The following is a 24,859-nucleotide window of genomic DNA, read 5'->3' on the forward strand; positions in this document are numbered from 1 at the left end:
AAGCCCTGTTTACCTGCTCAGAACTCACTCTATTCATCTGCATTACCTCAAAAAAGTATGCGTTGTTTATCATTTAAATAGAGATAGAAAATATGAATCAAATAAGTTAAAACATAAATTGTAGCGCTGTCCAAATATTAATTATGATTAATTGCATTCAAAATAAAAAAAATCATTTATGTAATATATGTATATATATATATATATATATATATATATATATATATATATATATATATATATATATATTTTTTTTTTATATTTGCATGTATTTATATAATTTATATTTCATGTAAATATATTAAATATAGGTTTCATAAATATGACTTTAAAAACATTACAAATAAAATACTGTTCAAAAGCTTTTGACTGGTAGTGCACATTAAATACTACTTAATAAATGTTAAAATAAATTTTAAAAGTAGTATGTATATATATATATATATATATATATATATATATATATATATATATATATATATATATATATATATAATGCGTAGATGTCTTGTGACTCTGGACGTGAGGTTTCTAGCGGCCGGACTGTCCTGGCAGAAAATCAAACAGAAGCCACATGAAAAGATTTTTTTCCTGAACAAAAATCCATCCAGAAAAGAAAAGAAAAGAAAAGAGAAGAGAAGAAAAAAACTTTTCTGCTTCGCCAGCAAGAGCTCAAGACAAAGAGCCGAAGTCGACGACAACATCAGACCCACTTCACATCTTGATCATTAATTAAAAGTGCATCTATATGTAAACACTGCATGTGTGAGTCAGACTCGAGATGAATCACATCCACAGCAAACTTTCTGCCTAAACCCTGTCGTGCATTTATATAACACAAGATTGGGCTGATTCAACTGGTTTTTGAACATTATGGCTAGAAACCAGTTACCAAAAACACATTTACCAGCCTAATCTGGATTTATCCAACAGATGAACGCTGCATTAGAGAATTATGTAAGGTTTTTTTTTAATACTTTGGCGATACGGAGCCTTTTATCAAGCTCGACGACTCGCGCTGGCGATGCCCGATCGAACCGAGTCTTCGGAATCGGTTCTTTTTAAAGATCCAACCCGTTTGCGAATCACCCGAGGAGAAGAATATAAATAGCTGAACGGGGCAGCGAACGCGAAAACGCGCCAGTGTTCGCAAAACCGCGGCCCGCTGCGAAACGCGCCGCGCGACTCGGCTCTCCGAGCGAACCGACTCACTAAAACGAATCGCTCGTCCTCGGGTATCGCGCATAGCGCCTCGTTCGGGGACAGCAGCTGCGCGACGCGTTTATGCGTCAAAGCACGGGGAAAGAAAGTGCGCATCCGTTTGAAAGGCGGCGTTGATCCACGTGCATTAATTGAACCGGGGAGCGATGGAGATGCTTTGTGCTTTCTGAAGTCTCGGGTTTCACGAAGCGAGTCTTCCAGTGTCTGCTGCCCTTCCCCCTGCATGCACGAAACTGCACTCAAATGTACACTTCATTACCGCGTTATGCATTGAACGTGCACTGTATTACATTCGCTGGCAACACCTCAAGCCCCCCCCCCGTGCCGTTAAATATTTGGCATGCCATCCCGGCAATCTCCCGGAGCGCGCACCGTTTAGCAAGCGCGCAAACTGCATCGCATTTCGGTGCGATAGTTTGCCTTGTGTTTGCCATACAGATGTGACACCCCTTCCCCCTTGGACGCGTCGATCTCGGAGCAGCGTCAGATAAGTCGAATAACACTTTTTAATGCTCAGCTCGCGCGCGACGTGTCGTTCTCGCATGCGTTCGGGATGCTCCGGGCTGCATTATGCGAGTTATTCCACATGCATGCATAATTCAGCCCACACCTGTCATCCAGTCCTGAATGGGGCCAAGCAGTGTTGGCTTACATCGCGAGCGCATCAGTCGGAGGCGAACGAATGCAACGTGAACACTTTTCCTCGTGCGCGTTTGCGTTACGCGTTTTATTTTATTTTAACATTTACTTAAATTTAACAGCACAATGCGGTAAACGATCGAATCATGCATAAAACATCGTACCTGAACAAATGGTATGTATTCGTATTATTCCATGATTTCCCCCGGGTTATTCCTTAAAATATTCCTGTCGGTTCCGTTCATTGCAGAAATACACTACTGATATACAGATAGCTTGAATCCCGTTAAAGAGACGGGAGCGCGGGGCTGGAGCACCGTTAATGCTGGAAAAGGGATCCGCGGTGAAAACACAGCAGATCGCCGTCGACAACGACCCGCCTAGTTTCCCGTCACCGCTGCCGATAATATACGTGCTTGTAGTATAAACCCTTATAAACCAAGCTAGGGCTCCATTTCGGAGGAAAAGCGACGTTCTGGATGTCGGTGTGCGTGGCTCCACCCCTCCGGCTGCAGATGGTACGGCCCACTTTCTGTCGTTGGAGGACCGCGCAGAACTCGCCGCAACAAACCGCGGCCCCGCCCACAGCGGGATCCCACAGCTGATTGGCCGACGCCGCGCAAAGACCACACCCATACGCCCAATCACAGTAATTGCAAATACAAACAACTTCTTTAGCGCTCAAACATAATGAAAGTGTTTTAGTAAAATCATCCACGCTTATATATATATATATATATATATATATATATATATATATATATATATATATATATATATATATATATATATATATTTTTTTATTTTTATTTTATTTATTATATAAAATAAAATGTAGTAAAATAAATAAATAAATAAAAAAATATATATATATATATATATATATATATATATATATATATATATATATACATAAAATGCATTTATTGCGAGTGTAATTATTTTTTTTTCTCCTTTATTTTCATTTTATTTTTTTATTCAATTTTTTTTTGTTCTTGTCTTTTTATTTATTCTCTTGCACGTTCTTTCTTTCTTTCTTTCTTTCTTTCTTTCTTTCTTTCTTTCTTTCTTTCTTCTTGTATTAGTTTATCCTTTGCATAATTTTGTTTGTTCAACATTGTTCTCGTTTCGCTGTATATATTAATGTGCATATGATATGAGTGACAAATAAATATTATTAATTATTTATGGGTACGGTTAACGCGTTTTTAAATGTACATTCTACTTTTGTTGTGCGCGTGTGTTTCATTTGCGTTGGTTATTTCATTTTCATTTAAGCTTTAGATATTTTAGTGCATCAAGTTAAAGTTTTTAATCCAAGAAACAAAAATGTATTTATAGTTCAGTGAGAAGAAAAAAACGTAGAATGAGCGCCATGCGCGCTCTTGTGAATGGTTTCCTCTCAGGACGCGTCCTAAAAGATAAACATTTCTAAATACTTCACTGCAATAAACGCGCTCCCTTGAATTCAATTTCAGACATATTGAAGTATTAAACAAAATTAATATCGATTTAAATTATAGATATGTGTTATAACATCCATTTTAAGAGTACTAATTAATTTACGAACAGTATTCATCTGTGAGGACCCGCTGACGAAAGAGCCACAACATCCAAGATGGCGGCGGCGGCGGCTTCCCTCGTTTCGTACGGCAGCGACTCAGATTCAGAAAACGAGTCCGAATCCGGTACCGGTCCGCAGAAAGTCGACCCAGACGCGCTGGTTCATCTTCAGCCGTTAAAATCCGGCAGCATAACGACGGTAGCCGTGCTCAATTCCGCGCCCGAAGTCGCCGTGAAGGTAAAACAAGAAACGCGCCGCTTCCCCTCACAAAATGTTCGCGATAAACAAACCTCAACGTAGCTTTTTAGGACGATAAAATGATTATTAAGCGATTATTAGTTTGGTAAACGGTGGTGTGTTTACGTATCTACTCTGTAGAAGAAAACAGTCGAGTAAAATGTGGTTACATTGGCTGTCCTGTTCACGAAATCAGCGTGAAACTGGAACACGAGACCTTTTGGATGGGTTATACGTGTATTATATGAAAGTTTAATAAACAATCTTTCCATTGCTGTGTGGTTTGTCAGAATACGACGATATTTGTCTGAGATGCAACTGAGGGTTCAAAAAAAATAACTAGATATTGAGAAAATGTCTTTAAATGACGTGTTTAACAATGCATATTACTATTAAGAAAAGAAGTTTTGATATATTTATAGTATTGGCCTTTACTTAATATCCTAATGGTTTTAGGCACAAAAGGAAAACAATCAATTTTGACCCATAAAGTTACAGATGTGCTACTGCTTTTGTTATCCAGAGTCCGATCCTGTTTTCTGTGCTTGTCTTTGTCAGGAAGACGTGGAGACCGGGGTCCATCTTGATCCGGCGCTCAAAGAAGTCTCTTACAACCCGACGTACGACACCATGTTTGCCCCGGAGGTGACTTCACGCGGCCGTCCGCTTTCGACCGCTCGGTGGCAGGAGCGTCTCGTAGACATCACGTCTCTCTCTGTCTCTGTCTCGTTGCAGTTCGGCCCGGCGAACCCGTTCAGATCCCAGCAGATGGCGGCTCCGAGGAACATGCTGTCCGGTTACGCCGAGCCGGCTCACGTCAACGACTTCATGTTCGAGCAGCAGAGGAGAACGTTCTCCACGTTTGGTGAGAGAGAGAGAGAGAGAGAGAGAGACGCCTTTGGGTGCATGCTACAGTGATGCTTTTAAATGCACGAATGATTAAGAAGCCTCTTCCCGACCTCGCATTTATTTGATAGAAGGCGCAGCAAAAACAGTCAAATATTTTTGCTATCGAAAACAAGCGAATACGTTTTAACGTGTATTTTATTCCTGTGATCCTGAAGCTGAATTTTTAACACCGTCACGAATCCGAACGATTGTTCGATGAATAGAACGCTATCTGAAATGTCTTTTTTCATCAATTTTGATCAGCCAAAAACAGTTTCTTTGGATCTTTTCAACATTGATAATAACAATAATAGATGTTTCTCATTAAATCGGTGGGTTATTCTGGTTTCTGAAGAGTAATGATGCTGAAAATGCACAGAAATATATGACCGTATGAAATATTTCTCGATATTTCTGCTTTTGCTGTGTTTTGGAGAAATGAGAGAGTGACAGCTCGTCTTTTTTTAATCTGTGCAGCACGTGTATGTTTGATATTGAGCCTGTGATTGTTGGTTATGGTCAGGTTATGCTCTGGACCCGTCCGTGGATGTCAGCCAGGTCTCCTCCAGCAGCTACATCGGAGCCGTAGAAGAAGCAGAGAAAAACAAAGGTTAGATTCGCGTCACGTTATAATAACGCTCGAGCCATCCTTGATCATATTAACCGCTCCTACAACAGCACAGCTACAACACACATTTTTGTTCAAGACCTGCAAAATGTTTATGTACAAAATGCACTGGAAAATAAAATGGAAAATAATTTGGAAAAATATTAGAAAATTAAAATGCAACACTCAAAAATCTAATACAATTGCACTTTGTGAAAATCCAGAAATATACATTAGTGCTGTCAAACTAATTAATCGTAATTAATTTGTTTTTATTTACGTAATATGTGCGTGTACGGTGTATATGTATTATGAATATATAAATGCGCACACATACAGTAAATATTTGGAAAATATTTACATGTATAATTTTATAGTTGTACAAATTATATAATATATAAACATGTTTAATATATTAATGTAACGTGTGTGTGTACAATAATAAATCAGTATTGTATATTTATAAATATACAACAAATAAAAAAACATTTTTCTTAAATGTTATTTTATATATATGTATATATGTGTGTGTATATATGTATATGTGTGTGTGTGTGTATACAATAATAAATCAATATTGTATATTTATAAATAAATATACAATAAATTAAAAAAATGAAGTATATATATATATATATATATATATATATATATATATATATATATATATATATATATATATATGCAGTTAAATGATTATTCGAGATTATTCTCATGCAAAATAAACGTTTTTGCTTGCCTAATGTGTATATATATATATATATATATATATATATATATATATATATATATATATATATAAAACAGCGTCTCATGTAAAACACTATTAAAACCATGAAGTCAATTGCAGCAGCGTCTAAATGTGTGTGTTGTGCTGTTATTGTTCCCGTGTTAGGCCTGACAGTGTTTGAGACGGGAGCCAAGAAGTCCGAGAAGAGGAAGAAGGTGAAAGGAGGAGACGCGTCGGACATCGAGAGCTTCCTCGGACCCTGGGCCAAGTACCAGGACGAGAAAGACGTGGCCAAACCCTCCGAGGTGAGACTGACGCAGTGTCCTTTTTTCTGGTTTAAAAACCCCGGGTTAGTTTCATTCAGGACTAATCCTCTGTTTTGATGTGACAGGACGAGCAGAAGGAGCTGGACGAGATCATAGCCAAGAGACAGAAGAGAGGCAAGAATGAAGAAGAGGCTCCGGCCGAGGAGAAGACCATCCTGCACCGTACGACACACACACACACACACACACACCTGTCTCCGGTCTGCTGTTAAACCCCCTTCTCCGTCTCGCTGCAGTTAAAGATGCGTACGACTATCAGGGCCGCTCGTATCTGCACGTTCCTCAGGACGTGGGCATCAATCTGCGCTCGGCGGACATCCCGGAGAAGTGCTACCTGCCCAAGAAACAGCTGCACGTCTGGACCGGACACACCAAGGTCGTTTCTGCATTCTGTTTACTGCTTCGGTGTAATATCATTCATCAAAATGCAGTTTCGTGAAGCATGCACAGTATTTATAAATATATTCTATTGCGAAATCCTTTTTAATTTTTAAAAATATTAAATGTTTAGGGCCCTAGGAAATCCACTTCATGCTTTCTCTAATTCCTTTTATTTCTCAGAATTTTTGGGATTGCTGTTTTTCAGTTTTAATGGTTGAATTATATTTTGTGCAAGATTTTGTAATCAAGCTGATTAATGACAAAATTTCGTAAGCATCTATTTTATTATTATTATTATTATTATTATTATTATTATTAATTTAGTAATTACATTTAATTAATTGAAGTCATGAAAGGTACAAAATTAATTTATCACAAGGTCTGGTTCATTTTTTTTTTTTCTTTTATTTTTCATCCAATTTTTACCAAGTGCCAGTCAACCTTTTTATGAGTGGATTTAGTGATTTCTTTTTCCTCATCATTATCATAGTGTACAAACAGTGGTGAGTTTGTGTGTTTTGCACCTCGCGCACACACACACGCACGCTCTCGCACATGCACGCACGCTCTCACACAATCACACACACGCTCTTGCGCACGCACACATGCTCACGCACTCGCAAACACTCACACATACACACCTGAAGACCCACCAGTGACTCAAACACACACACGCTCTCGCGCCCGCACACACACACGCTCTTGCATGCACACGCACACACACGCTCTTGCATGCACACGCGCACACACGCTCTTGCATGCACACGCGCACACACACGCTCTTGCATGCACACGCGCACACACACGCTCTTGCATGCACACGCGCACACACACGCTCTTGCATGCACACGCGCACACACGCACACACGCTCGCGCCGCACACGCTTCCTGCAAGACACGCTTCGTGCATGCACACACACACACACACACGCTCTTGCACAAGCACACACACGCAGACGCTGCTTGCCGTGACACACACGCTCTTGCACACACACACACGCTCGCACACGCACACACACGCTCTGCATGCACGCGCAGCACACACACGCTCGCACAAGCACACACACGCTCTCGCACAAGCACAAGCACACACACACACGCACACGCTGCAAGCACACACACGCCTCGCACAAGCACACACACCGTGACTCAAACACACACACACACACGCTCTCGCACAAGCACACACACACGCTCTGCACAAGCACACACACGCTCGCACAAGCACACACACACACACACGCTCGCACAAGCACACACACGCTCTCGCAAGCACACACACGCTCTCGCACACACACACACACACACACACACACACACACGCTCGCACACACACACGCTCGCACAAGCACACACACACGCACAAGCACACGCACACGCTCTCGCACACACACACACACACACGCTCGCACACACACACACACACACGCTCGCACAAGCACACACGCTCTCGCACAAGCACACACACACACGCTCGCACACACCTGAAGACCCACCGGTGACTCAAACACACACACACACGCTCTCGTGCCCGCACACACATGCTCTCACACACACGCTGTCGCACAAGCACACACACGCTCTTACACACACACACACTCACACACACACTCTCTCTCTTTCACCCACTCTCACACACACACACACACGCTCTCGCACAAGCACACACATGCTCTCACACACACACACACACGCTCTCTCTTTCACACACTCTCACACTTCTTCTGTCTTCTGTCTGCAGGGCGTCAGCGCCATCCGTCTGTTCCCGGTGTCTGGTCATCTCCTGCTCTCCTGCTCCATGGACTGTAAGATCAAGGTGAGGTCTTCATCTTCAGGGAGTTACTCTGCAGCACATGATTATCACCTGCTGTGTAGAACGGTTTTAAATAATACAGGCTTTTTTTCCATTAATTAGACTTATTATTATGATTGTTATTATTTTAATGTATGTAATGTAATAAGTCATGGAAAAATAATTGTAATACAAGCATTTAATACTGTGTTAGAAACAAAATTGTAATATTTATTATTATACAGTCGTTGTTCTTAATAAATATTAATGTAATGCAATGAATAATAAAACAAGAATTTATACACACTTTAATATTATGATGACAGTAAAAAATGCTGTAATATAAGAGACCTTTTGATATAATATTTCATGTAAATATTAATATAATTTACAAATAATACATGTAAGTGATATAAAGTGTAAGAATAAAACAAAACGATGATGAAAGGAAGAGTAATAATGATCTTTTTTTACAATAAGTTCCACTAGTTAACAACATTCAGTTAAAATGAACTAAGAATGAACGATACTTTTATTAAATTACATTTATTAAATGGTTAACAGTAATTTCAGCAAGTTGTTTGTTTGCATTAGTTCATGCCCTGGGAGCTAATGTTAACATTAACAAAGATGAATAAATACCGTAATAAATGTGTTCTTTGTTTGTTCATGTTAACATATGACACCTTAGTGTAAAGTGTTACCTTTTTATTATCATTTAGCGTAAATACTGTGATTTGTGCTAGAATAAACTAATGTAAATATTATTAGTATACAAAAATATATCATAATAATTATTACCGTTACTCTTGTAGTTGTTAATATACTGTTTTTCCCAGATTTTTTTTAACATTTGTCTAATACTTTATTTTGTAGTAATATTTTTATTATTATACAAGCAGGTTTTATAATCCGTTGCAGATGCTTAATGCAGTAGCATGCATTTGACACGTGTGTGTGTGTGTGTGTGTGTGTGTGTGTGTGTGTGTGTGTTTTGTCTTCTCTGTAGCTGTGGGAGGTTTATAATGAACGGAGATGCGCGAGGACGTTTATCGGTGAGTCTTGAGTGTTTTTTTCTCTGCTCTGGTCTCATTTCGCCACAGAGGAAGAGTCACAGGCACTTTGTTACAGACTCTCGCTTCTCAGAGTCATTAAAACACATCATTCAGACAGAGAGAGAGAGAGAGAGATGTTTCTCGGCTCGTTGATCAGCCGCTGTCGGCTCTGAGCTCAGGAGAGGACCTGAAGCAGATTCATTCAGCTTCATTAAACCACCGAGACACTCTGTGCTCGACGTTGTGTTTTTATGCCTTACGCTTTTGTGTTAGTAGAACATCTGTGAACCTAAATGCTACCTGAATTGGGAAAAAAGATTAAAAAGAAATTAAACCAGTCTGTTAGAATAATATATTATACAGTCTAAAATATCAAAATAAGAACAATATTAATTCTATAATAAAAAAAACAGTCTGTTGGAATAATAGTATGCAATCTAAAAACTAAAATAATACTTAAAAAAAAAAAAAAAAAGAAAGTGATACGATTATTATGCAAAATAATAATTTTATATATATTTTATAAATATTTATTTTTTATTAAAATAGTAAATTAAAATGATGTAATTATCATGCAAAACAATTTTAAAAGATTTGGTAATATTATGTAATCTATAACCATGACGAAGAATTTAAAGTCTTTTCGAATAATGTTTATAATGAAATATAATAATTATACAAAAATGCAAGAATTTAAAACAGTTTGCCAGAGTGAAGTTTAAAGTTATTATACTATTTATTTATTTATTTATTTATTTTCATTTATACTGTGTTACTCAAACAACTGTTTTCGAAATTTTGTAATTCTGGCTTAATAACTCTTAGATGATGATGATGATGTTATTAGGTTACGAAGGTCTGTTACAGTGTATTTATACATTTAGTAATAATAAACTGCGTTTTTTTTTTTACGTTTTAGCATATTCACATAGAAAACAGCTATTTTTAAATTGTAATACTATTTTTAAAAATAATTAAATTATTTAATTTAAATGATAAATATTTTTCAGTAACTGTAAAAAGAAAAACGGTGAAAGGTTTTGATCCACGTGCTGACTAATATGTTTATGTACAGCTTATAATTGTAACGAACTTGTTTTTTATTTTTTACGGTATTACTGTTTTTAATGCATATTCATTCCGGTAAATGTGGTTTTCGTGTGCATTAGAGAGACGCCTTCCGAAGCCGTGTCTGATGTCTTGCAGGTCACAGTAAAGCGGTGCGGGACGTTTGCTTCAATAACACCGGCACACGCTTCCTGAGCGCCGCCTACGACAGATATCTCAAACTCTGGGACTCGGAGACGGGTGAGAGCTTTACACAAACGCTACAGATCCCAGTTCATCGTGAGCAGGGGCGCGAGAAACCAGTTACTGCAATCGAATTATTTCCACTTGAGAATGGAGTAAAGCACGGGGTTGCCCTTGTAACTAATCGCATTAGTTACTGCTAATCTAATACCGTGTATAGACTGTATAAAGCGTTAAAATGTATAGTTTAACCTTAAAATGCATGCTCTTCTCACTTTAAATACTTTGGTGCGTTAATAAGCATATTGATGAAACTTTAGCGTCCAATTCTACTTATTTTTGGGACGTTTTCCAGCTCCCTCAGAGTTGATGCGTTGAGTTTTACCGTTTTCGAATCTGACTTCCGGTTTCCGGGTCTGGCGAAAGCACTTTTAGCTTAGCTTAGCATAGATCATTGAATCCGATTAGACCGGTAGCATCGTGTCCAAAAATGACCGAAGGCTCTCGATAAATAGGGAAAACTAACACCTGACTCTTCTGCTATCTCTAATCATATCGGCCTAGGAAATCACAATTTTTTATCTTCCGCCGGTACGATATAACTACACCTTCGGTCATTTTTGAACGCGATGCTACCGGTCTAATCGGATTCAATGATCTATGCTAAGCTATGCTAAGGAAATCGGCTCAGTGCGTTCAAAAACGGTAAGAATCGACTTATCGGCTCCGGGGGAGCTGGAGAATGAGCCTACAGTTATATTGGCTGTTTATTGGTATTTTAAAGTATTAATTAGTATGTTAAAGTATTAACGAGCACCGGTCGTGGTTAATGCTTCCTGAGGTTGATGCAGGATTTGGGAAGTAATGAGTGATTAAATACTTACTGGAGAGACGAATCTAAGCGCGCTGTTGAAGATGTAGTGACGAATCTTCTGCTCGTTTAGGTCAGTGCATCGCTCGCTTCACTAACAGGAAGGTGCCCTACTGCGTCAAGTTCAACCCGGACGAGGACAAACAGAACCTGTTCGTCGCTGGGATGTCGGACAAGAAGATCGTCCAGGTACAGACCCGGAGCGGAGTGTCACCCTGTCATTGTGTTTGTTATTTCTTTTACTCCAGCTCACGTTCACGGGCTTCTTGTGTTACTTCGGTATTATAAGGATGCTTTTAGAGATTTTATTACTCTTTTTCAATTCGTTTTTGATTTTATATTTTAGGTTACAATCAATTTAGTTGTTCGTTTGTGGGGGTTTTTTTTGGTGTTTTTTAGTTTTTAGTAATTTAGTTTTTGTTTCTGACAAATTTTTTTTTTTTTTTGTCTATCAATTTGATTTGTTTTTCACTTTTAATATAGTAGTTTCTTTAATATCTAAATATTTTATTTTTTATTCAGTTATTTTTTTTATTCAGTGTGTGTGTATATATGTGTGTGTGTGTGTGTGTGTATATATGTGTATATATATGTATGTATGTGTGTGTGTGTGTGTGTATATATATATATATATATATATATATATATATATATATATATATATATATATATATATATATATATATATATATATATATATATATATATATATGTATATGTAGCTTGTTAAGCAAAGTTTTTATATTTTTAAGATCATATTTTTTTGTGCTTTTGGTAGATCTCCTCGCCTTCTCACTTCTTTGAGATTAAATAAGGTCACCTTTGAGACTTGCATGTAAAGCAGGAGTGTGTGGTGTTCTGATCTTCCTGTGTGTGTGTGTGTGTGTGTGTGTGTGTGTGTGTGTGTGTGTGTGTGTGCGCGTGCAGTGGGACATCCGCTCCGGAGAGGTGGTTCAGGAGTACGACAGACACCTCGGCGCCGTCAACACCATCACCTTCGTGGACGAGAACCGCCGCTTCGTCAGCACCTCCGACGACAAGAGCCTGCGCGTCTGGGAGTGGTGAGCGGTTCTTACCCAAAGAGTAGTTCACCCAAAAATGACTCTGGAGCAGATCCAAACCTGCAGGAACGTCTTAGTTCTCCTGAGATACTCCTTTTAAACAGTCCACAATTGTCCCTTTATTTACGCCAAAAAATTATTAGGATGTTAAGTGAAGATCCATTGAAGATATTTTGTAGATATGCATTGCTAAGAACTTTAAAGGAACGCTACACTTTTTTCTAAAATAGGCTCATTTTCCAGCTCCCTCAGAGTTAATAAGTTGAGTTTTACAGCTTTTGAATCCATTCAGTCGATCTCCGGGTCTGGCGATAGCACTTTTAGCTTAGCTTAGCATAGTTCATTGAATCCTATTAGACCGGTAGCATCGCTTCGTTTCGATATTTTCGATATTAACTTTTTATTTTCCGCCTGTCTTGGTGTACGATATAACTACAGAAGAGTCAAGTATTAAACAGGAAAACGATCAAAAACCTTTGGTCATTTTTGAATGCGACGCTAACGGTCTAATCGGATTCAATGATCTGTGCTAAGCTATGCTATCGCCAGACCCGGAAAACGTACGAATGGATTCAAAAACGGTTAAACTCAACTTATTAACTCTGAGGGAGCTGGAAAACGAGCCTATTTAAAAAAAAAAGTGTATGTAATCCAGTGGTGTATTTAGCAGTATGCTTGGAGTTTATGGTCACTAAATGTGATCTTATTGGTCACGAGACATCTTTACTCTGCATTTAGTGTTTACTATAAACCGACACAATTTCTCATATCAAAAGTAACCACGCGAAGCTTTGTACATTTACATTTAGTTTACATTTTTTGACAATAGAAGTGATCGGAAACCAGCAGGAGAGCGATAACATGCTTTTTATTAAGGAAACAAACAGAGTGGAGAGTGTTTGAGGGTCAAGTCTGTAAATAGATTAAATAGAATTAGAATAGAGAGTGCTAAAGTTGATTACTGTATATTGAACTTGCTACAAGTGAAGTTTAGCGACGTTTGGTCCATGTTAATGTGACGTGTTCCTCCCAAACGAACGCTGAGGTTGCTCTAGTTTTCTTGCTCAGGTTTGAGAGGTTGTCTTGCTCTGGTTCTGGTGTCCGGTCGGTTATTTCTGGCCGCTCTGTTGTCTCCGGGGCTTGTTCTGGTCCCGTATCGCGGGCTTCAGGTTTCCGTGTTCTGCTCCAGTTTGGAGGCGTTTGCTCGTCGTAGATGAATTATAAACCTCACACACGAAAGAGAGCGAGATTATGGATTAGTGTGTGTTTTGTGTAGATATATTACACTCCTACAGTCCATAAATATAATATAAAATTTATATATATATATATATATATATATATATATATATATATATATATATATATATATATATATATATATATATATATATATATATATATTATATTATTATTTATTTATTTTTTTATAATAAATTATAATTATAAATTTATAAAATTATATATAAATTTATTTATATATAATATATATATATATATATATATATATATATATAATCTTTTTTATTTTATAATATAAAATTTAAAAAAATATGACTTTTTTTTTTTGTTCATCAAGGCTTGATTAAAAATACAGTAAAAAAAGTAATACTGTAAAATATTATTACCATTTTTTTTAAATAATGGTTTTCGATTTTAATATACTTTAAAATATAATTTATTTCTGTGATCAAATCTCATTGTCCATCTCCAGAAATCATGTTAATACACTGATTTGTTATTAGAATTATTAACGCTGGCAAATATATATTTTTGGAAAAGGCAATACTTGTTCTGTGATGAACGGTGACTTCTTTTATGAATAAAAAGTTATAAAGAACATTTATTAAAAATGGGAATCTTTTCTAACAATATAGATCCTTGCCATCGATTTACGACATCCTAGGAGAAGAGAAGTTTTCATTTCTTTCAAATTAAAAACAGAACAATAAATGTACTGACTGCAAACTTTTCGGTGGCAGTGTATATTGTTAGAAAGCATTTCTATTTAGAATAAATGCCCTTCTTTGTAATGTTTTATTCATTCAAGAATCATAAAGAAATATCACGGGTTCTCTTTATATGAATATATTTTATATATATTTATATTTTATATAATATATTTTATTTATATATTATATATATATATATATATATATATATATATATATATATATATATATATATATTTAATATTAATTTAGTTTCAGTTTCAGCACTGATAATAAATCAGTATATTATTATGGTTTCTGAAGATCACTGAAGACTGGAGTAATGATGCTGGAAATCACAGAAATAAATTAGATTTTAATGTATAATAAAATAGAAAAATTATTTTACATCGCAGTAATATTTCACTATTTTTTTACTGTATTTTTAATCAAATAAATGTTGCCTTTTAACTTATAATTTTTTTTTTTTTTTACAATTTATTAAAGATATGTGTATATATATATATATATATATATATATATATATATATATATATACACACACACACACACACAAATAAATGTTTGTTTTTTTTTCCAACTTAAAATGTTTAAATAAGTACCTATAACAGTGTGTGTGTGTATATATAATGAATTCATTCTAAACGTATTTTATTTATATTTAAATTCTGTATTATTTTAACAGCAGTGCTATGAATAGCTCCGTCTGTGTTTCATGCTTTTCTTTTCTTTTTTTTTTTCAGGGATATTCCTGTGGACTTCAAGTACATCGCTGAGCCCAGCATGCACTCGATGCCGGCCGTCACGCTCTCGCCCAACGGTGAGCTCGTTTTTAACACGGGTTCTTCAGAGACACAGACTGTTAAATAACTCTAAAGATTTCTTTGTTATTTCTGTCCTCACGGGTTCTAGCAGACAGCGTCCCCGGGGGTTAGTTTAATAGTTTACCGGAGATATCTCCGCTTATATGGTATTCATTAATTTTTTTTCATGAAGCTTGAAGTCTTAAAAAAGCTGAGGTGTGATTTGAAATATTTATTTTAATATTTATTAATTTATTACAGTCATGGCTTAATTTAACTAGGTATTAAAACATGCACTGAACTGAAGAGTATAAATTATTATTTTAACTACAAACGCTAATTTGTTTCCTTTTTGTTTGAATTATTATTGAATTGACAGTAATTTATCGTTGGTATACGAAGTAAAATTAAGTCAAAAGTTTTGTTATTCGAAAGAATTTAATGCCGTTTTTTAATCAAAGCTTTCAGTTCTTTTAAAATTTATCAGTTTGCATTTTATTTAACATTGTCATTTAACTCCTTTTAAAGAGACTTATTATTAAGGTTATTTTAAGATTATTATTATTATTTTATTTCTTTTTAACTATGCAAAATATTTTTTTAAATGTCTATTTTTCCATTTTAAAAAGGGATTTAATAAATTTAGTTTTATTATTATTATTATTATTTTTATTATTATTATTTATTAGTAAATGTTATTTTTGATGAAGAAAAAATTATCTAGGTCTTTAATAAATTGTTATTATTATTATTATTATTATTATTATTTTATTAGTGCAAAACTTAAATGTTATTTCTTGATGAAAAAAAATAATCTAGGTCTTTAATAAATTTTGTTTATTATTATTATTATTTTATTATTAGTGCAAAACTTAAATGTTATTTATTTTGAAGAAAAAATAATCTAGGTCTTTAATAAATTGTTTTAATTATTATTATTATATTATTATTTTATTAGTGCAAAACTTAAATGTTATTTCTTTGAAGAAAAAATAATCTAGGTCTTTAATAAATTGTTTTAATTATTATTATTATTATTATTATTTTATTAGTGCAAAACTTAAATGTTATTTCTTGAAGAAAAAAATAATCTAGGTCTTCAAATGCAGTAAAAAAAATATTCATGAATGCGTTATTATACTGTAGTTGTTTTAAAACCCGAATCATGCAGACCGTCTCACATCCGTTTAATTTGTTGCTTTAAAGAGGGATTTATTTCTATTTTCTGGGGTTGAAGTGAAGTCGATTGCTTGATGTGGTGAGGGGTTGTTTTCTCAGGTAAGTGGCTGGCCTGTCAGTCCATGGACAATCAGATCCTGATCTTCGGAGCTCAGAACAGATTCAGGCTCAACAAGAAGAAGATCTTCAAGGGTCACATGGTGGCGGGATACGCCTGTCAGGTGGACTTCTCTCCGGACATGAGGTGAACGCCGGCGTTTCTGGCCCTGCAGTGTTGCTTCATTTAATAACAGCGTCCACAGCAACATACCACATTCACAAATAAGAGCACTAGTTAGTAAAAAAGCTAAATAATTCATTTCTTTTTAATCAGCGTTGCAGGTTTGCTGTTTGTACGGCCATACGATTTAAAGGGAATTATTATTATTATTATTATTATTTTAATCGATTTGAAAAGAACACCATAATAATAATAATAATAGTAGTTGTTGTTGTTATTATTAATATTTTTAGAATAATAATATTTTTCTAAATCGAAATATTACGCTAAAGTAAAAAATTAAGCATCGAAGAAAAAATTATAGTATAGTAATAATTGTATTGCAATACTAATTTATGTCTTTCAGGCTCGTTTTGGTAAAGCAGCATATGTTTAATAATTATTATAAAAACATTTTTAGTATCCACGTTTAATAATTGCAATATGATTACTTTTTTTATTAATATATATATATATATATATATATATATATATATATATATATATATATATATATATATATATATATATATTTATTGTTTGATAATCGCATTATGATTTGGGCCGGTTTGATAAATGGGACAAATAAACGTTTTGATTTTTATCATGCTCATTATCGTTAAAGAAAAATAAAAATATAATTTGTTTTAATCAAAATAATAAATGTTGGCACGGTTACCCTTTATTTGATAATAACTGTAACACTGCAGCACTGTTTAATGTCATTTTCACACATTAAAGTAAGCTTTTATTTTAGTGTGAAATAAATAATTTGGGTGAAGCAACGTTTCTGATTGATCGTGAAGCCTCACACAATAATATAAATATGTATTTTGTATTTGTGCATATTAATGATGCTTTCATTATTACTTAAAAACTATATGAATAGAAATGTATGCATGCAAACATTTTTATTATACGTTCATGTATTTATTTATGTGCCGTCAAATGATAAATCGCATCCAAACTAATTTTTTGTTTGCATTAAATGTTTATGTAGAAACACACACATACAATATTTTGCTATATTTACATTACAGACGGAAATATTTAATGTGTGTATATTATGTAAACCAAAGCGTTTATTTGGGATGCAATCATCCGTCCGCACACATGAAGTGATATCTGGGTGTTTTAACGCGTTTCTGTCGCTGCGCTGCAGTTACGTGGTTTCGGGCGACGCTGACGGGAAGCTGAACATCTGGGACTGGAAGACGACCAAGCTCTATCATCGGATCAAGGCCCACGACAAGGTCTGCATCAGCGCTCTCTGGCATCCTCACGAGACGTCCAAGGTGATCACCTGCGGCTGGGACGGTCAGATCAAGCTCTGGGACTGAGGAGGAGGACGAGGAGGAGGATTAATATACTGGTATCCAGTCACACACACACACACACACACACACACACACACACACACACACACACACACACACACACACACACGCGCGTCAGAGACTGCAGCTCCTGCTTGTTGTTTTATAATGAATGAATCTGTATCTCCAGTGTCACGCATTTCTGTCTTTTTGAGGATAATAAATGTCTCCCTTTTATTTCCGCTTCCCCTTCGCTTCATTTTCAATGTAAACATTTCTTCAGGCCGTGAATGGAGGCGTAAAAAAGGTACTTGACTGTCTTCGAGAGAATAAACAAAACATTTAACATAGTGTAAAATACCATTTTTACCCATTTTAAATTTTTTTATAACAATTTTAAAATATTTTAATTGTAATACTTTAAACACTATAGTTCTAAATTGATGATGATGATGATAATTATCACTATTATTTATTTAATCATTAAACCGGTATACTTTGAGATTACTCTTAATATTTTTTTACTTTCATCAGTGTAACGGTAATTCTTAAAATATAATTTTAATAAGTTACATTTTATTCTCATTAATAATAATTATTCGAATTAAAATCTTTTAATTAATTGAAATTTTATATATATATATATATATATATATATATATATATATATATATATTTATTTATTTATTTATTATTTATTTATTTATTTGGACAACTTTAAAGCAGATTTTCTCAATATTTTATATTCATTCTATTCTTTTTTTTTGTCCCTTTTAGACTTGCACTCTATTAATTTACTAGTTAAAATCTATAATTTGGGTGCTGTTATTCTGAATCATTGCCACTAAATATTTTTCTGATAACATCCTGAATAAATATATATTTTATTATTATTATTTACTGTGCAAAAGAATTATTGCAATAGTCATATTTAACGGTTATAATTTAAAAATTGTTCTGCAATATTTAATGTTGCTGCAATAACGTGTATATTTATATTTATAACTTCATATATTGAGTTTTATCATTTAAAAATATCCTTAATATTTTAATCTTTAGTTAATATATGTGGTGTATGATTAAGCTCTTGTTTTTTTTTTTTTTTATAATAAGAGCTGGATTTTTCTTCATTTTTCGTGTTATGGGTGATTTGTTTCTCCACAGGAAATAGTTCTTTTAACACACAATTATTATGAATGTATTTATTTTATGGGAAAGCACATCTGCTTCTACAGAGGCAAGTATCAGAACCTCACAAGAGTCTGTCCTTATAATATTTGTTACACACAAAAATACAAGTTCGCTCATCCCTTGTCGAAGGCGGCGATCCCAGAATGCACTGCAGCAGTCAAGGTACGTGATGAATATATGCGTTGTATTTGCACACAATGCTGAATGAATTCAGGTTTTCTCGTATTCATAAAAAGCCCTGAATTTATCAGAATTCAACACATTTTTTGTCGAGCAACACGTTTACAAAAAATAGCGTAATTCTTTGCCGTTTTGTGCTGAAAACACACACGTGTAACAAAAGAGTCCTTTTGTGCAAAATACTGAGAATTCGGTTCACCAAAAATATCATATATTTCACATATATTTTATTCTATACTAAAAAAAATTAAATAAATTTGCCTGCGGTCCCTTAAATGCATTTGGATGGTTTTTTTACACCTGCTCTTTTAATAAAAAAATATAGCTATTAATAAAATACTGCATACGTGTATAATGTGTTAAAGTGTGATCCTGGAGCACATAGAGATATATTTATAGAAATACACAACAATATACTGCATGGGTCAGGATTAGACGACTGTTACGCCGAGGTCATTTTAAGATCATGTTCCATTTTTTACAGTACCTGCAGTAAATAAATATATATATATATATATATATATATATATATATATATATATATATATATATATATATACTGTGTGTGTGTATATATATATATATACTGTGTGTGTGTGTATATATATACTGTGTGTGTGTATATATATATATATATATATATATATATATATATATATATATATATATATATAGTATATATATGTATATATATATATATATATATATATATATATATATATATATATATATATATATATATATATATATATATATATATATATCACACATATATATATATGTATATGTATATATATATTGTGTGTGTGTATATATATGTATATATGTGTGTGTGTGTGTGTGTGTGTTAATGTATATGTATGTATATGTATATATGTGTATATATGTATATATGTGTATATATATATATATATATATATATATATATATATATATGTATATAGTAAATTTGAATTTTCTCAATATTTTATATTCATTCTATTCCAATTCTATTCTTAAAATTATTCTACTTTTAGACTTGTACTCTATTAATTTACTAGTTATATAAATAAAACTTTTTGCATAATTTTCATCCTTTGTTTGATTCATTTAGAAGTTGTTTTGGATGAAAGCCTCTGTAAATGTGATCATCCAGATATGGGCGTGCTCCAGCTCCCTCAGCAGACTGAACCAATAGCGCACCACCGAGGTCATGTTTGGGGCGTGACTGCGGGTGTTGAGCTCCAGCAGCAGCAGTGAACGAGCTGCTGGTGTTCCCCAGGGCTCTGTGCAGGAAGAGGCCAGGTCCACCTTCAGTCGCGTGTAGCTGAGATAGATAGGCGGAAGTGGGCGTTAGCCAGCTAATCAGCAGACTGAACCAATAGCATGTTAATTAGGGCTCGTAAACATGTTAGAGACCCGCCCACTGCAGATGTACTTGCTCCAGCAGCAGCAGCCCGCTAGTAACACACCTGCTCCAGGACCAGGTTCTCCAGGATCTTCCACTCGGCGCTCTCCAGGTCCACCTTCAGCACGTCCAGCTGAGAGACAGGGAGGACGAGCATAGCCGCGCTAATCACTTCATGGTCATGCTAGCAGCATGTTAATTATGCTGTAAACTTGTTAGAGACGTGCTAGTACAGATGTACTTGTTAGAAACAAGCTCGAAAAGAGGCTAGCAACACCTTAGTAGCTTGCTGTTTATGCTAACTACATGCTAATAACACGCTACTTGCTAAGCATGCTGAAAACATGCTAGGGAACACATTAGTAACTTGCTAATCATGCTAGCAGCTTGTTAGCGACATGCTAGTACAGATGTACTTGTTAGAAACGTGCTCGGAAAAATGCTAGCGACACCCTAGTAGCTTGATATTTATGCTTGCTCATATTTAGTAGCATGTTAATTATGCTGCTAACCTGTTAGCGAAATGCTAGCAACACATTTTAAAAGTAACTTAGAACCCGAACTGCACCCTAGCAAAGCGTGTTATCACGTTAGTAAAATGTTAGCGACACGCTAATCATTTTAGAATCATGCTAACAACACGTCAGTAACTTGCTAATCATGCTAGTAGCATGTTAATTATGCTGTTAACCTGTTAGCGACATGCTAGCACCGTTGTATTTTTTAAAAACGTGTTAGAGAAAATGCTAGCGGCACCCTAGTAGCTTGTTATTTATGCTAACTACATGCTAATAACACGTTGCTTGTTAAGCATGCTGAAAACATGCTAAGAACGCATTAGTAACTTAGAAGCATGCTAACAAAGCAGCTTAGATCACGTTAGTAAAATTAACGACATGCTAAACATTTTAGAAACATGTTAACAACAGATGTAACTTGTTCATGTTAACGCGCATGGTAATTATTAAAAAATGTTAGCACATGTTAGTACAGATGTTATTAGAAACTTACTACTATGTTATGCTAATCTAGCATGCTAATATGCTACAGATACTAGAAATGCTAGCACAATAACTTGCTATTACATGCTAAGCATACTAGAAACATGCTAGCAACACATTACTAACTTGCAAGCATGTTAGCAACGTGCAGATCACGTTAGTAAAATGTTAGTGACATGCTAATCATTTTAGAAACATGCTAACAACACGTCAGTAACTTGTTAATTATGTTAGCAGCATGGTAATTATTCTGTAAACTTGTTAGCGACATTGTACTTGTTGGAAACATGCTCAAAATGCTAGTGAGACCCTAGTAGCTTCATGCTACTAACACGCTACATGCTAGCAGCACCGTAGTAACTTGTGAAACATGTTAGCAACGTGCAAATCACGTTAATAAAATGCTAGCGACATGCTAATCATTTTAGAAACATGCCAGCAACACGTCAGTAACTTGATAATCGTGTTAGCAGCATGTTACCAACGTGCTAATCATGTTAGAGCCATGTTAGCAACACGCTAGCAACTTGCCAATCGTGCAAGCAACGTGAAGTTCATGTTAGAAACGCTAGCAACATGTTAGTACCATGCTAGTCACTTGCCATTAATGCTAACGTCATGTTACTAACAGGGTAATCATGCTAGAAACGTTATTGATATCTACATTTTCTAACTGCGTTGAACAGGCTTTCTCAAGCCAAACCTGAAGTTTGACTTGACAAACGTTTTTTTCTCTAGTTAAATATAATAGTATAAATGATGTGGTGTGTTTGTAGGAGTTTCCTGGAGGTGAACAAACCCTCTATCTCTTCTGTGACGTCACTTCTCATCAGTTTAATGCCTTCTTTATCACTAACAGATCACTCACGCTAGTGAACGATCACACAAAACACTGTCTGAAATAAATGCTTTTGAACTTTCTATTCATCCGTCAATTCTAAAGAAGAAAAAGCAACGCAGTTTTCACAAAGTATATGATATTATCAGTGTATTATTCTGATTTCTGGGGATCACTCAGCATGGAGAAATGATGCTGAAAATCACAGAAATAAATGACTCTTTAACACACGTTCACAGAGAAATGAGCTCTTTTAAATTCTAATAATATTACATTTTGTTGAATATCATTAAATCTCTCCTGTAGATTTCCACACACGAGCACGTGTCTAATAGCCTAGATCTAGATGTCTTCTCTTTGGCTGCTTCACTTCTTCTGTACGCAGAGATCTCTCAATGAATGCTTTAGCTTCTCGTTCTCTGTTTGTTTCAGAGGTGTTTCTCTGTGTTTGAGCTCGGAGCTGCTCTGCTGTCACGCTGAGAGAAGCCTGCCGTGTGTTTGCAGTAAATGATGCATCACACACACACACACACACACACTCACACACACACACACACACTCACACTCACACACACACACACACACACACACACACACTCACACACTCACACTCACACACACACACACACACACACTCACACACACTCAGAGTCAATAACCTGTGAGCACATGTTAGCGTCTCTGCAGTTGCTTCACACACACACACACACACACGCACACTCTTTCTCTCTCACACTCTCACACGCACACACACACACTCTCACACTCTCTGACACATACACACACACATTTTATTGTAAAACAAAGGAAAGAAGAAATAAATGAAGAGAGACCTGTGTGTGTCCGAAGTGTCTGAGGATGGCGGAGAGCTTCTTGGAGCCCCTGTGGAGTCTCTGGACGGGGACGGCGGGGTTGGGGTCCCTCCAGTCCACAGAGAGCCGGTGGAGCCACATGTTATGATCCTGCAGGTGAGCTCGTCTGATGCTGGGGTCAAAACAGTGAACCTCACAGCCAGAGACGGACAGAGACCGCTCCAGAGCATCGTCCTCCGCTCCCAGCCTGCACCGAGACAGATCCGTCAGATGGAGGGATGAGAGAGACAGAGAGAGAGACATAGAGAGAGAGACATAGAGAGAGAGACAGAGAGAGAGAGAGACAGAGAGAGAGACAGAGAGAGAGAGAGAGAGAGAGAGAGAGAGAGAGAGAGAGACAGAGAGAGAGAGAGAGAGAGAGAGACAGAGAGAGAGAGAGACAGAGAGAGAGAGAGACAGAGAGAGACAGAGAGAGAGAGAGAGAGACAGAGAGAGAGAGAGACAGAGAGAGAGACAGAGAGAGAGAGAGAGAGAGAGAGAGAGAGAGACAGAGAGAGAGAGAGAGAGAGAGAGAGAGAGAGAGAGAGAGAGAGAGAGAGAGAGAGAGAGAGAGAGAGAGAGAGAGAGAGAGAGAGACAGATGAGAGATGAGAGAGAGAGAGAGAGAGATGGGTGGACAGACAGAGAGAGAGAGAGAGAGAGAGAGAGAGAGAGAGAGACAGATGCATGGATGATAGAGAGAGGGATGACAGATGGACGGACGATAGATAAATAGGGAGATGGATGGATGATAGAGACAGAGGGATGATAGAGTGATGGACTGGCTCTAGAATGACCGCTGGATTGACAGAGGAACAAACGAGAGATGGACGGATGATAGATAGATGGGTGGACAGACGGATGATAGAGTGATAAACGTTAGAGAGATGGATGGGTGGATGGACGACAGATAAACAGGGAGATGGATGGATGATAGATGGATGGACAGAAAGAAGGATGAGAGATTGATAGATAAAGAGATGGATGATAGAATAAGAGAGGGATGGGACATAGATAAATAGGGAGATGGAGAGAGTGACAGACGAATGATAGAGGGATGGATAGACGATAGATAGATGTATGGACAGACGGATGATAGAGTGATAAATGTTAGAGGGATGGATGGATGGATGAATGGATGGACAATAGATGGATGAACAGACGGAAGGATGAGAGATTGATAGATAAAGAGGGATGGACGGACAGACGAAAGATGGATGGAGAGATGGACAATAGAGCGACTGACGGATGATAGAGAGATGGATGAACAGACAGAAGGA

The 24,859-nt window shown here is 35.9% G+C and overlaps 2 protein-coding genes across 2 annotated transcripts in view; one reads left to right on the top strand and one right to left on the bottom strand.

Moving 5' to 3' along the window:
- The first annotated feature begins 3,450 nt into the window (after window positions 1-3,450).
- cdc40 (cell division cycle 40 homolog (S. cerevisiae)) lies at window positions 3,451-18,369 on the top strand. The gene is made up of 15 exons (XM_043218755.1): window positions 3,451-3,661; window positions 4,220-4,306; window positions 4,397-4,526; window positions 5,073-5,159; window positions 6,052-6,191; window positions 6,278-6,374; window positions 6,449-6,588; window positions 8,335-8,409; window positions 9,395-9,440; window positions 10,647-10,748; window positions 11,636-11,751; window positions 12,490-12,623; window positions 15,319-15,395; window positions 16,657-16,801; window positions 17,979-18,369. Exons 1-15 carry the CDS (start codon window positions 3,479-3,481, stop codon window positions 18,154-18,156), a joined length of 1,737 nt encoding a protein of 578 aa, XP_043074690.1. The 5' UTR covers window positions 3,451-3,478; the 3' UTR covers window positions 18,157-18,369.
- A 2,223-nt stretch (window positions 18,370-20,592) lies between these two features.
- mettl24 (methyltransferase like 24) overlaps window positions 20,593-24,859 on the bottom strand; it is a 12,927-nt gene continuing 8,660 nt past the window's right edge. Inside the window, 4 exon segments of the mRNA XM_043220554.1 lie at window positions 20,593-20,793; window positions 20,906-20,948; window positions 20,950-21,023; window positions 23,563-23,788. Coding sequence (XP_043076489.1) covers window positions 20,593-20,793; window positions 20,906-20,948; window positions 20,950-21,023; window positions 23,563-23,788 — 544 coding nt within the window.

This window comes from Puntigrus tetrazona, chromosome 20 (assembly GCF_018831695.1).
Source record: "Puntigrus tetrazona isolate hp1 chromosome 20, ASM1883169v1, whole genome shotgun sequence".
Classification (NCBI taxonomy): domain Eukaryota; kingdom Metazoa; phylum Chordata; class Actinopteri; order Cypriniformes; family Cyprinidae; genus Puntigrus; species Puntigrus tetrazona.